Source organism: Epinephelus fuscoguttatus, linkage group LG3 (assembly GCF_011397635.1).
Source record: "Epinephelus fuscoguttatus linkage group LG3, E.fuscoguttatus.final_Chr_v1".
Classification (NCBI taxonomy): Eukaryota; Metazoa; Chordata; class Actinopteri; order Perciformes; family Serranidae; genus Epinephelus; species Epinephelus fuscoguttatus.
The window spans coordinates 31,358,270-31,372,368 of record NC_064754.1 but is presented as its reverse complement, the minus strand read 5'-3'; the positions used below and the strand labels follow the sequence as shown (position 1 = coordinate 31,372,368).

Here is a 14,099-nt window from a genome sequence, read left to right as displayed (position 1 = left end):
ATGGATTGGATCGATGGCAAGACAGTGAGTTTATGACATGTGTTGCCCTGACTGACAGCAGGTCCTTTCCCAAATGGGCCTCCTGACGACCACAGCTCTTACATTTGCAGTCAGCACTAGACCGCGGCTAATAGGAGGAGCGCTCCTCCTGTTGTAGAATGGGACTTGTAGTTTACGGCTGGCTGGTAATTCAGGACAAGGAGCAAATCTCTCTGGCTTCTGTCTTAAACTGTCTTTGGTAGTTAATTAGCAAGCCTTTCCTTATGTGACTGTCTGAAGGAACCATAACCTAACACACGCCCACTGAAACTAGCCTTCAGTGCGGGCTTCTGATTTTTTAGTACTGATACTATCCAAGGTCTGCAGAAATTAACAATGCCAAGAGTTGTTTAGGCAATTGGGCTGATGCCGTTCCTGTGAGCATGCAGTAACTAGTAGTCAGACTGGATTCAAGTCAGACTTGAGTCACAAATTTGATGACTTTAGACTTGACTTGAAAAAATCCAATAAGACTTGCAACTTGACTTGGACTCCAACACCAATGATTTGTGACTTTACTTGGACTTGAGCCTTTTGATGTGAAAGTAGGCTTCTTGAGATCAAATCAGTTTCATTCCCAGCAAGTTGATTCTTAATTCCCCAGATCTACTCTGTTTGAACCACGAGAGAACCATGAAGAGCTGACTTTTGTTATTAAGTGCCAGTCGGAGAAAAATGTTTCCAAAAATGGTTTCATTCACGCACAAATCTACACTGTGGTCAGCAAAAAATGAACTGCTGTATGCCAAACATGCAGATTGAAAATCACAGATGGAGATGCGAAAACTTTTTTTATGATTAAACTTTTTATTAGGGCTACTTTTTCAGCATTTGAACAGGTACATTACAAATGTACAAACAATATTCAAAAATTAAAAGAAAGAAGAAGAATAAGGAAAAAAGAAAAGGGCATGCACATTTTTCTTGGCAGTGTGTAACACAGGCTGATATACAACATACTACATCATATTGTGTCTCATGTTCATCCACTTCGCATAAACAATTATATAGTGCACAGAGAGCAAGGACAAGACCAACAGATATCAGCTGACGCATTAATCATCTTTACCGACCATCTCCAGGTATGGACCCCAAATATGTCTGAAAACCTTTGAACTACTATTAACTTTGTGAGTAAGCTGCTCAAAAGAAGTTATCCTCACCACTTCACTGCTCCATTCTTTGAAGCTGATTTTCTTTTTTGACTTCCAGTGTCTCAGCGCTATCCTGTTTCGGTGATGAGGGCTAATTTCACCCAAGAACATACTTTTGAGGACAGGTTAGCCTCCATCAGTAAGACGCCAGTGTACATAAGGCCGGACCCTCTGTTTAAAGTACACTATCAATATATTTGACAATAGCTGACCAGAAGTCATGCACTATTTCACATTCATAAAGCATGTGCCACTTTCTCTGTTGCATCTCCAACAGCTATCATCTTCCCTCAGCCTGACAAACCTTTTTTGATAAATAAGTACAAATTTTGAAAAGCTTTCATGATTTTTGTAAATGTAAGGTATTATTGTTCTGATGTTAAAAGGGCATTACAATCGGTGAAGAGCGCAGACTTGTTAAGGATTCAAAACTAAACATTTACTTGGGACTCGTTAATGCTGACTTAAGATTTGACTTGGAACTTGAGTGCAAAGACTCGAGACTTACTTGTGACTTACAAAACAATGACTTGGTCCCACCTCTGCTCATAGTCACTGGCCTTTAAGTTGGGTATGAAAGGCACTTTCAATGTAAGTGATGGGGGACAAAATCAGCAGCACTCACTTTGTGCAAAAATTTACGCAGCAGGGTCAGTTATACAGCAGTGATATGTGTGACAAAGTCAAATGTACATTTGTAATATTAAGTATTACATTTCCACAAAATTAGTTTCAATTGTTATTACCTGACATGCTCGGCCTCCATAGTCAATATGTGGAATGTTTGGTACTCAGTTTCTGTCCCCCTACGTCACCTTTGCAGGTACCCCACCTATAAAGGGGTGTCTCCCGCCTTACCTCTCCCCTTTTGCTGTTGAGCTCAGTGGGAGAGGTACGTCGCTCTCATAGTAATTTCCATGTTTTAACACTGTTAAGATGTTTATAAATTAATTTTATGCTAACATAATCTTGTGTCACTTAATTTGTGTCTTGAGTTTGTATGTGGTTTGTGGTTGTGTTTGACGGAGGATTTTGTTTCTGCCACTTGCTGTCAGGAGTAAACAGAGATCGCCTCCAAAGATATCCACGGTCTGGGCCTCTTCATATCAACACACAGCAGTCAACACTAGAGTCCACCAGTTACATGTATTCAGAGGTTAATCTGAAGCTTCAGCAGTCTCAGTTAGACAAATAATGAGAGTATCTGCCAAAGATTTAAATGTGACTGACCCGAGCCAGTGGCAACAGTATTCTCAAGCAGGATTTTAATCATCTTAATCAGCGCACATTCCCATTAATATTAGTCTTTATATGTGAAATTATTAGCTAAACAGCCATAATAGATGCTAACTAGCTAACTGGTAAACTCTACATTGTGCCAAATTATAGGGTTCATCACTCAAAAATGCTGCTAAAATTACTTTTCTATAGTCCGGGTGTATGGACAGTATGTACACAGGACAGATACAAATCCGTCACAACAGGTTCCCTTAAAGACTGTACAGCTAACATCAGCAGGTGTCTATCTCATGCTTCCCCAGGCTTTGTGACTGTAGAATAGAGCGTCTGCTCAGCTACTGCAGGATAGGTGGCACCCTGAGACCTAGTGATAGAGTAGTCACAGGCTGAGGAGACAGTTTTATTCATGTCAGAGATTGCATTCCTGTCTGTCAAGACAGAGTCTTTCTGGAAATTGACGCTGGCATAGTGGAGCTGGTCTGCAGGAGGGTTGACGGTGGCATAAACGGACGGCAGTACGCCTCCTGCGCTCACCTGCTGGTTCTGCATCTGTATTTCCTCATAGTGGGGCTCTCCATGATTTCCCTGCAGAGGAAAAAGGGGAGCAGTGTGATTCATGCTGCTGTTGTACTCATATGCAAACTCATAAACACAGAAACACACACACCTCTGTGTAATGCTGAGCGTTTGTCCTCTGCTCTGATGCTCCCCCTGCAGCACAGCACCCTGAGAAAAGGAACATTTGAATAGATAAAATCAGCCGGGTGTTTTTAGCTGTCTGCATTCAAAGTCGTCACAGTCAAAATCAGGTGGAAGTTACGCTCGTCATACATCTTTGCCTCCTTAATTCAGTCAATCAGCATCACATGATCTGTTTTGTAATATACTGACATGACTTCCTGCCAGAAAAAGGAGAATTCAAGACAAGAAGAATGTTTATAAAACTACAAATTCATAAAAAAAAGTATGTGTATGTGTGTTTGTATATCCCTTACCTAGTGTCCTGGACAGTCTGTGTCTGCATAGGACAAGTACAAACACAACTATCAGAATCAGTGCACCACACACTACCGAAGGGACAATCACTTCTGCAACCAAGAGCAAAAAGTTGGAGCTGTTAAAGAAAACATGCTATCAGCAGAGTTTCACTGTTGTCAGGATTCATTCATAAAGGAGCAGTTGTTTCAGTGTTTGTGCATATTTAGTGAGGTATGTACAGCTGCAGCAGTAATCAAAGTGACCACCTAGCTCCATGTCTTTCTTATGGTCTTCCTCGTCTCCTCCCAGGTAGTCTTCTCTTTTGGTTTTTCTGTCAGCTGTGCGAGTGTAAAAAGCCACAAGGTTAGGGGAATGACAAGGCATAAGCTAAATTACTGCATACAAAACACACACACACACACACACACACACACACACACACTATCACTACGGTATTTCCTCTCATTATGTTTGTTCCAAAATACTCAGTGGTGAATTAAGTCCTGCATGCAAACTAATTCGAAATATTGGAAGTTACCTAAAATACACTAATCAGCCAAAACATGGGCTAAGTAACCCCTCCTCACAGTGACGGTACTTCCTGAAGGCAGTGCCCCCCCCCCCCCACAGAAAAATGCACCATGCCACACCACAAAAGCTGCTCAGGAATGGCCTGAGGAATGAAAGCTCAAGGTGTCGACCTGGCCTCCAAGTCTCCCACACACACCAATCTGATTGAGCATCTTGGGAAGTGCTGGTACCCCACCTCACAACTGACAGCTCTCAAACGATCCAAAGCCAGCAGCCAGACAGCACAGAACACCCTCCAGAGGTCATGTGTCCATACCTTCAGGGGTGGAAATCCTGGGGGGGACAGGGGGGACATGACCCCCCCTTCAGTAAAGCTGTCCCCCCCTAGAATAATTTGAGACACAATTAATAATTTTGAACAATGCAGTAGTATTTATTGAAAGCACAATGTAAGCAGTGCTCATTATAATTGCGCAATAATGTGCTAAATCTTAAAAAAAAATCTTAAAAGATTTAGCCCCCCCCATTCCTAGTAGTAGTATATCCCACACTCTTGCCAACGGGCAGGGCTAGCAGCCTTAGTACTTGGCAGCAGTTGCAGCGTGTGGCTGGACCTGGCTGCCCACATCACGCATCGCGGGGTAAGATGTACACTCACACAGACACAGTTTAACTCAGAGGGAGAGGACAGGACAAGAGCAGTCAGTGACAGAGCGGCTCGTAGCTATGGGTACCTGTCTGTAGGCTCTCCACCTGTCAGTGAGACAAACATAAAAGACGTGCAGTCTAACCGACGAGGATCGGTCATTACGCGCAACTATTATGCACGGTTGTGAGGTGCGCAGTGGCACACTGTTTATAAACCAGTTTACCAGTTTAATTGCAGGAAATGTTTAGTTGTTAAGCCATTTCTCATAAGTATAGACATTCACTCTGCCTGTTGGAGAGATAGAGAGAAGATTAAAGTGTCAAATTGCGGTAAAAGATACTGTTTAAAAGAGAGGCTACAACTTTTTTTCCTTGTCCCCCCCTGGAATTATTCTCTAAAATTTTACTGCTTATTGCCCCCCCCCCCCAACTATGAAATGGGATTTTCGCCCCTGCATACCTTGACATGTCAGAGACAAGACTGATCCAGGAAGGCCCCACCTTGGATTGGAGGTATCTCTGAGGTACCACCATGTCCCATGGATGCTTGATCAGATTTGGATCTGGGGAATTTGGAGGCCAGGTTGACACCTTGAGCTTTTTGTCATGTTCCTCAGGCCATTCCTGAGCAGCTTTTGTGGTGTGGCATGGTGGATTTTTCTGCTCAGGGGGGCCACTGCCATCGGGGAGTACCGTTGCCGTGAGGGGGGTTACTTAGCCCACAGTGGTGTTTGGGTTATTATATATTGAGCAGCTCATTAGTATAGAGACAGGTAGAGGGGTGAGGTCATCAACGGGCTGATGTATTTGGTTATGCGGTGTTACTATGGCTACAGCAGCAGATGGAGATGAAGATTCCCCATCAGGTTACCCATGGCCAAACGTCAAGTCCACGTCTTAAGTTTGAAATGTTTTCTCTTTTTACCGTGCACAAACTTCATCACCTGAGAAAGCATGTCGAGGGATGTCATCATTTGCTTAATTATTTTAAACAAATCAGAATCAGAAATACTGTATTGATCCAAAAGGGTAAATTATGATTCGTTACAGTCACTCTGATGTGAATAATAGAGAATAATAAGAAGTAGGAATAAGAGCATAAAATAATAGTGTGTAAATATTAAGTAATAAAATAAAACAGAAATAAAAATGTGCATTAAAATAAAAATAAAAAGTGTACTATGCCACAACGTTTACAGTAATACTAGTATTTAAAATAATTGTCTGTCATAGTTGTCTGTGCTTGTAGTAAATACAGTTGTTGTGATATGTTTGGTCAAATGACTTAGGTTCTTTTTTCCAAAAGCAAGTATTCCATTACAGTAACTTTGACTTGTATTGGAGGAATATATATCAGGAGTTTCTATACTTTGACTAATAGAGTTGTGTAGTTTGTCCACCACTGTCTATGAATATGTACCTCAAAAGCCATAAAATTATGAACTATCCCTTTAATATATCCCATTACAAGTAAAGGCCATGCATTCAAAGTCTTAATTTGGTGAAATACATAATGTGTAAAGTTTTAAAAGAAAAACAGTATGAAAGGAAAAGTACTCGTTAATTATTATTACTAATTATGCAGAAACACAGCTGCCCGTGAAGGTTACATGATCATATCATGTGGTTATGTCATTATCATTTAATTATTCTATTAAATGAAAGCCCCTGAACACTCCTTCTTCCCATTTTAAGTATTTGTCTATAACATAAATGAGCAACAATTAAATTAAAAAAAAATATATATTTACTTGACTTATTAAGAATTTAACACAGAGAACTTTAGTTAAGGCCATATGCACTGGGGCATGTGAAATAAATGACATGAAAATGCAAAATACTCATCTACATCAAACAATTCACACCGGCAGTGATGCAAATTTGTGACAGCAGCAACAGCCCTGCCATTGTTGTGAAGTTGTGACATGAAGGTCACTACGCTCAAAAAATTCCCTCACTACATCATTTTTACGACATGTAATGAGTTTGGAAAGGAAAAATGTAGTTGTGCGACTCAATCGCTTGAATAAAAAGGACTTTATTTTGCTTTATGAGCACAGTATGGATGTGGTTATATCAGATTTGATCAACAGTAACTGAACAGTGCTCTAAATCCTGACAGGACATGGCATTAATTTTCTCTCACTGAGCCCCACCCAACTCAAACCCTCCAGAGGAACAAAGGGAAAATAATAAACTCACTAATGTGTGAATTTTTTTATGTGTTTTTTTTTTTTTTTTTTTGTGCTGAAGAAAATAGCGTGTATGTACAGTATAACACCACCATCACTCATAGCTGATGGAGAAAATAGAATTTCAGTAATAAGTATTATAAAACTGTCACAGTTTGTTACAATAAAGATAATTTTAACTACTAGTTTTATCTTATAAGATGGCTGAATGTCTTGTAAATTCATGTAACTTTGCCTAAGTATGGAGTAAAAAGTACATTACTACATTACTACTCGTTGATGAAGTATAAATTAGCACAAAATAAAATTTACAAAATCCTCTAGTATTCTCAAGTAAAATATAAGTATCTCAAAATTGTACTCTACTATATTTTCATGTTCTTAGGTGTAGGATTTTCCAGTCATTATTTTATTTTAACGTCCATGAAGCGAGCACGTCTCTACAAAAATATTTTGCATGATGCTTTACATCATCATTGTACTTACAGTTCATGTAAACATTTCCTCCTTTGTATCCTCTCACAGACTGTAAACTCACAATAGAAATTTTTTTTTAAAAAAATGTAAGAAAAAAACCTATTCATTATAACACCGTCAACCAAACTGGCCGAAATATTTTTTTTTTCACACTCCTCAAAAAACAAACAAACAGAAAAATGTGATTACCTGTGATTCAGTGATCGTCCCCTCAGTCCTCAGCTTTTTCTAAATCACACTTTATCAAATATTCAGCTAAATTTCTCAACCGTCATTCGTCATGATATCAGTAGACTGCTGTCACATCTCCTGTCTCTCTGCACACCTTTCTAACACAGAACTAGAAACATTTGCATCTCAAAATGAGGATGTAGTTTTTTTTATGTGGAGAGAGAGAGTGAAACAGAGCGAGGAAGGCAGGAGAGAGATGGAGAGATGGAGAGTGAAAGTGTTAACCCATATTGAGAGTCATTATTTACCTGCTGCATCTCATGATCTCCTCATCTGTTTATATGTAAAACCCAGCTGCAGCTGTGCTCCAAAGAATAATGCTAACAATGTTCCTCGTTATCTTTGGATCAAAATAATTATAATACCAGCTATTTATATCCAGACTGCAGGTATTCTAGTGATCTGCATGTCACAGTAACATGTACTCTTTCCAGAGGGAGGGGCATCAGTGCAGTGGAATATTCAAAACTCACTTTACGGTAAGTAAAAGCTGTGTGAACTATGGTCCCTGTATTGCATGTACCTGGAAGAAAGCAAAATCCACTGAGATATTTCTTGAAATAATATTTCCAAAATGTGCTTTAATAGTGAGCCTCCTTTCTGCTTTCACCTTCATTTACAGTAAAACAAACAAACATCAACATCTTAATGAATATTTATTGAAATACAGAGGACCAGTTACTCTCTACAATCTACATTATTGTCATTTGAAAAACATCTGAAAAGAACTTTAGTTTCCAAAGGCCCTTCACACTTAAATTGATTCATTTGTAATTTGTTTTTGTTTGTTTGTTTTTGTAAATTGTGCATCTCTAATAATTTTGTATTACTTCTTAGTTCTTCTGCAATCTTCACTTTTATCTTTTTCTTTTTATGTACAATTGTTATTTAATAAGCTATTTTTTGCTTACTTTTATTTTCTATACATGTATGTGCAAATAAACTAAACTAAACTGAACTGAACTGAACCAAACCAAACTGAACTGAACTGAACCAAACCAAACTAAACTAAACTAAACTAAACTAAACTAATCTAAACTAAACCTGAACTGAACTGAACTGAACCGAAACAAACTATACCAAACCAATCTAAACTATACTAAACTAAACTAAACTAAACCAAAACAAACTAAACTAAACTAAACTAGAACTGAACTGAACTGATCTGAACCAAACCAAACCAAACTAAACTAAACTAAACTAAACTAAACTAAACCTGAACTGAACTGAACCGAAATGAACTAAACCAAGCCAATCTAAACTAAACTATACTAAACTAAACTAAACTAGAACTGAACTGAACTGATCTGAACCGAAACGAACTAAACCAAACCAATCTAAACCAAATCATAATCAAACCAATTATAGATATAATGCAATAATTATAAGCTATGTTATGACACTTTTTTCACGGCACCTGAGGATAAAGGCACCCGCCATACCAACACACCACCACTTTATTCTGTTAAAACAATATTCATAACTTGGATTAATTTTATGACAAACACTTTTGTAGACTTTATGACAGCTTTAGATGAAGGAAGTCACCACTTGTTTTTTCGTCATGCTGGTAAATCTGAATAAATTCCAGTCTTCTCTGGTGCTCATGGTTTCAGTAAAATGAAGTGAGCTAACAATATGTAGCATCACCATATTGACAAAAGTTTGAACATTTATATTTATGCAGCCATCTAAGCAGTTAATTAACATTAGCTCAAGTGGGTAGTCAACAATCCTGTTTTATAAATCCAACTTCTATAAAAATGAAATGTTTGGCAGCCCATAGACCAGGCTTCTAATTGAGACAGGCCTTTGTCAAAATGTAGCTACAGCAGGCTAGTGATAGAGATTGGCTGTCTAATTGGGAATAGGCTGTCAATTTAAGTTTTACGGTATACTTCAACAACATGATAGAACTGGTGAAATTCAGTTATGGCTTTTGGTTTTGGTGTGCCACCCTTAGTGGCCACCCCTATGAAAAATTTCTGGGGGCACAGGTGATAGAATCATACTGTGACCATGTTTATCAGACTGCAGGGTTGAATGATTGACAAGCTATTAAACACAAATAAATCAACAGTAACACCAGGGACTATGTTTGTGGGTGCATGATAGCGGCGTACACCTCAGAGGGTCCAGCAGCTGATGTTATCTGTCTCCTGGGCTGAGCGGCTGCCTCTGTGTTGAAGCGGACTGTGGAGTAGATCAGATGGACGTCCTCCGTGATGTGCTGGTCTCCAGGCTCAGTGGAGGGGCTGGTGATGCTGTACACGTTATCCACTCGCTGACTGATTACCGTTGCAGGAGCATCTTGTAATACAAAACCAAGCATTAGAGCCTAACCAGGATAAATAGTTATTATAGAATAATGTGAGTCCAGTTCCCCTGATTGGCAATCGGAAAATTGTTTGGTAAATAATTATGTTGCAGAGACAAAGAAGTGTGATTGAGGTCACTCACCTCCTGCTGTATCATGTCTGTGTTTCCTCAGTCTGAAGTACAAAAACACCACCAGACCCAGCAGCAACACAGCAGTAGCAGCAGCAGCAGCAGCTGCCACAACCAAGTACAGCTCCTTTCCTGCCAGTGGTGGTAACGCTAAAGTGAAGAGTAGTATCGCATTCAACACAAGACACGCTCCAAACAAAATATACATCTCCTATCTGTTCGCCTGTTTACTTTTACTTGACAAAAATGTAAATCTTAAAGAAAAAGAAAAAGAAACCCAAAATGCTCTTTAATTTATCAGTTCAGTACAAATTTAAGCTTGGAAAACACATTTGGCCTTGAATAACAAATTGACATAAGCTTTTCCTTTTAAAACCTTAGCAGATACAAACCTCTAAAAAGGAAACAGGTGACATTACAGCATGACCTTAGCCACTATGCTAGCTTTAAGAGAGACAGAGCAGGGACTGCATATTAAACTGGGCCTACAGTAACGTGTAGGACGGCCGAAAATGCCATGTATGAACAGACCTTTATATGTTGTATACAATACAAACTTTAAAATAATAATCATTGACTGTATGTTTATACATCATAGATTTATTTGACAAGGATTCAGGGGTAACAGTTTGCCCATCATCAGTGCCGTGTGCTGTAAATTAAATGGGTTGGGGTTTTTTGTTTGTTTGTTTGTTTGTTTGTTTGTTTGTTTCTGTAGGAATAAGCCGATTTGTCTTTGTTATTTATATGCTGGATTTGTGTTTATCTTTATTTTGAGATATATTTGAATTTTTTGAAAAAAAAAAAAAACAACAAAAAACTGAGACTTTTTTTTTTTAAGATATCTTTTGGGCATTTTTAAGCCATCAATCGATAGGACAGACAAGCGTGAAAGGGGGAGAGAGAGAGAGGGAGCAACATGCAGCAACTGAGACTTTTTAGATAGACTGGCTTGTTACTGACCACATAGTTACTACATAGTTCGTTAAAGAAATGCAGCACAAAGTTCTTTACAATAAGGTCAGTATAAGCAGTGAGTGCTTCACATTAGAAAAGACATAATGGACTTCAAGACAATTTGATATAAAAGGACATTTAAAACAGTTTAAAACATGGATTGCCTGATTTATAAAATCAAAGATTTGCAAAATTATAAATCATGAAATCAAGTAAGATTTTAAAAGAGCTGCAGCAGCATGAAGCGTAAAGAGAAAGTAAAAGCGTAAAAGGAAAGCGTTTCAGATCTGTATCAGGGAAGTCAGAGCTAGTTAAGGCTTGGACCCTACAATAGAGTGTGCTAGTAAACCCGGAACTCCGTTAGCGCTTTTAGCACTTCTGGTTCTCTCGTCTAAAAGTCAATACGTTTTTTGAATGGGATTTTGGTAAAATGCCTCAAATAAGGTCTGTAGTTAACAAAAGTTTAAGCGAGTTTCAGGTTTTGTTCTACGACATAAAACACGTCAGTAAATACCCTACTTGTGAATTTTGAAGCTTTTACGTGTCGTAAAAAAGGCGGTTGCTAACAAGTTGCTCAATACGACTACAAACCTACAAACCCTGTCGGGTACATTAAATGTCATCACCCCCGAACAGGCGAGAGTGCTGGCAGTCCGCCATTACAGCTTCTTATTTAGCTTAAACAGTCCGATTTCCCCATTATACAATGTTTTTAAAATAAAGCGGCCGAAATCAATTGAAAGCTTAGTGGCAGTGACATCAAGAGTCATGCGACCGTGGAGTAGTCATGTAGTCCATTAAAGCCTAACGTTAGCGTTTTACTTCTGGTGATCGCATTTAAGCTTCAAATGCGGTATGAAAGGTGTTCATATGTGAAGATTATCTCGCTGAACAAAACCTGTAAGTAACATAAACTTGTGTTAGCCACAGAGCTTATTTTCTGACATAATCCAAAATGCAATGCAATAATCACATTCACTGTCTCTTCCGGGAACCAGCGCGATGCTAAACTTCCGGGTTTTGACGTCAGCCCTGGCACACTCTATACCAGAGTAGCGACACACATTGGTCAAACGGAAAGTTGGTCACGTGCCCTCTACTGGCAGGATAGCGCATTGCATATCCGACCAAGATCTGACTGAACTTCAGTATTGCTGCATTGCTACCGACCAGGAATTCTTGTGCATTTCCAAAGTCAAGCAAACCTAAAAGCATAATCTACCATAATCTACCGTAATAGGAGCATCGGTGACCCGTTTACACGTACAAAAAAAAACAACAGTTGTCTACCATAATGTTACTGTCTACATTTTGAAATAAATAAATTATAAGCATTAATATGACCAAGACATCTAAAAGTAAAAAAAAAAAGGCCGTTTTCATCAACTTACAAGCACGTGCGCGTCACACATACTTTAAGTAATTAGGTTTCTGGTCGGACAGGTAATGCGCTCATGCCCCAGTAGAGGGTGCGTGAGGCTTAACTTCAGCATACCACAGGAGTCAATGGAAGTGTCGTCACTCTGGTATTGTAGGGTCCTAGTTAAGGCTAAAGTGAACCGGTACGTTTAATGTAGCTCTGTCCCAACCCATGTAGGGCTTTGTATAGAAGGAGGTGAACCTTTAATCAGTTCTAAATGCAACAGGAAGCCAGTGCAGAGCAGCTGAGACTGGCCTGATGTGCTCTCTCCTCTTGGTTCTGGTTAACAGCCAAGCTGCAGAGTTTTGAATGCGCTTAAGTCTCTCAGTGGTTTTTTATGGAAGGCCAGTAGAAAGTGCATTACAGTAGTCGAGGTGGCTTGAAATATAGAAAACTCAATAAATTGTTGTGTGGGAGGTGTTACCTGTGTGCACACCTGCAGGTGGTGTGGGCCACAGTGTTGTACTACTGGCCCTCTCTGTCACTGGGTAAAAGCAGATAATATTTTAAAAATATCTTCATAAATAGCTTATGAAAATGTCTATAGAGTATATTCCTGAACACAGTGTAATACATACAGTGTAAGTAACCTGTAGTTGTGTCTGATTGTCGCTGGTTCCTGGTGATGGCTTGAGCTGTGGTTGACTCAGGAGGATTTGATGTGACCAGTGGAGGTTTAGGAGGCGCAGGAGCTGTCAGAAAAAGACTATAGATGTTCAGGGAGGAAGAATGAACACAAGTGCAGTAATAGGAAAGATAGCTCAAGATAGAAAGAAAATAATTAACTTTGACATACCTTTGTTGACTTTGAGCTCGATTTCTGTTTTAGGATCATAAAAGTATGCATCTATTTCACACCAGTATGTCCCGGCATCATTCAGGGTCAGTTTATAGATGGTGACATTCAGGATCCTTTTTTTCGTATCATCACAGGAGTAATATTTCCTTTCTTGTGGCTTCTCTTTGCACATATTACCAGTGATTTTAAAGATGGTCCTTCTTTTAGCATAAATGCCTTTTGAGAAATACTTAGGATATTTTTCATACCCAGAGTCATATGAGCAGAGGATGTTAACCAGCCCTCCCTCCCGGGCTGATAGAATTATCTTTGATTGTTGGCATCTGACTGCTTCAACACAAAAATAAACACAGGAGATTATTATTTATTGATTAACTACAGTAATTACAGACATTTTTTGTATCTAAACTGGCACAAAAAATTCAAATATTCTCAGCTGTATAATAAAAGATATCAACCCTGTAGGTAGATTATTTTAAACCTGCAGCTGGAATGTGTTGTTATCAGCACTCACCTGGGAACAGCCAGGTGCTTAGAAGAAGCATTTTCCTCATCGCCATCTTTGTTTAATTCTCTCCCACCTTTTTCCCCTTGGGGTCTAACTTCTCTGCCCGTCACCAACTCTCAGACTCTCAGACCACTTCACTAAGTCGAAATTCAATCTAAGGCACCACTGGAGCCCCACAGTGAACAAGGAAGTGTTCAACAGTATTAGGTGTGTCATAATGAAGCCTCTTTTTTTTTTTTGCTCACATCACATTCTCAGTTCTTTCTAAGTAAAGCTGTGTGTGTGTGTGTGTGTGTGTGTGTGTGTGTGTGTGCCTGTGTGTGTCTGTGTGTGTGTGAATATTCTGAGTTGTTGGTGTGAACATGTTTCACTTCTCCACTAAATCCTGACAACCACAGACACTCATACTCACTCTATATGCAGTATAATGAGTGTGAGAAGCAGAGGGGCTTAAGTGCTATTTGACCAGCTTAGCAGT

The 14,099-nt window shown here is 39.2% G+C and overlaps 1 protein-coding gene across 2 annotated transcripts; it reads right to left on the bottom strand.

The window, feature by feature from the left end:
- Nucleotides 1-864: 864 nt before the first annotated feature.
- On the bottom strand, nucleotides 865-13,768 carry LOC125886505 (CMRF35-like molecule 9). Of its 2 annotated transcripts, XM_049572756.1 has the most exons (10): nucleotides 13,628-13,768; nucleotides 13,111-13,443; nucleotides 12,905-13,006; nucleotides 12,739-12,798; nucleotides 9,950-10,087; nucleotides 9,615-9,799; nucleotides 3,677-3,748; nucleotides 3,428-3,520; nucleotides 3,100-3,158; nucleotides 865-3,017 (listed from the first exon to the last, which is right to left on the bottom strand). In XM_049572756.1, exons 1-7 carry the CDS (start codon nucleotides 13,671-13,673, stop codon nucleotides 3,677-3,679), a joined length of 936 nt encoding a protein of 311 aa, XP_049428713.1. In that variant the 5' UTR covers nucleotides 13,674-13,768; the 3' UTR covers nucleotides 865-3,017; nucleotides 3,100-3,158; nucleotides 3,428-3,520. The 2 variants fall into 2 exon arrangements, with proteins under 2 accessions (XP_049428713.1, XP_049428714.1); XM_049572757.1 differs by lacking the exons at nucleotides 865-3,017; nucleotides 3,100-3,158; nucleotides 3,428-3,520; nucleotides 3,677-3,748 and having other exon boundaries at nucleotides 8,072-9,799; nucleotides 12,893-13,006.
- Between the last annotated feature and the right edge of the window lie 331 nt (nucleotides 13,769-14,099).

What these genes read in the sequence shown, in the direction of transcription:
- LOC125886505 (XM_049572756.1), bottom strand. Translation starts at nt 13,673, where the DNA reads ATGGCGATGAGGAAAATGCTTCTTCTAAGCACCTGGCTGTTCCCAG. An exon ending in AAGCACCTGGCTGTTCCCAG is followed by an intron (nt 13,444 to 13,627) that starts GTGAGTGCTGAT and finishes TTTGTGTTGAAG; the next exon opens with CAGTCAGATGCCAACAATCA. An exon ending in ACAATCAGACACAACTACAG is followed by an intron (nt 12,799 to 12,904) that starts GTTACTTACACT and finishes GCTTTTACCCAG; the next exon opens with TGACAGAGAGGGCCAGTAGT.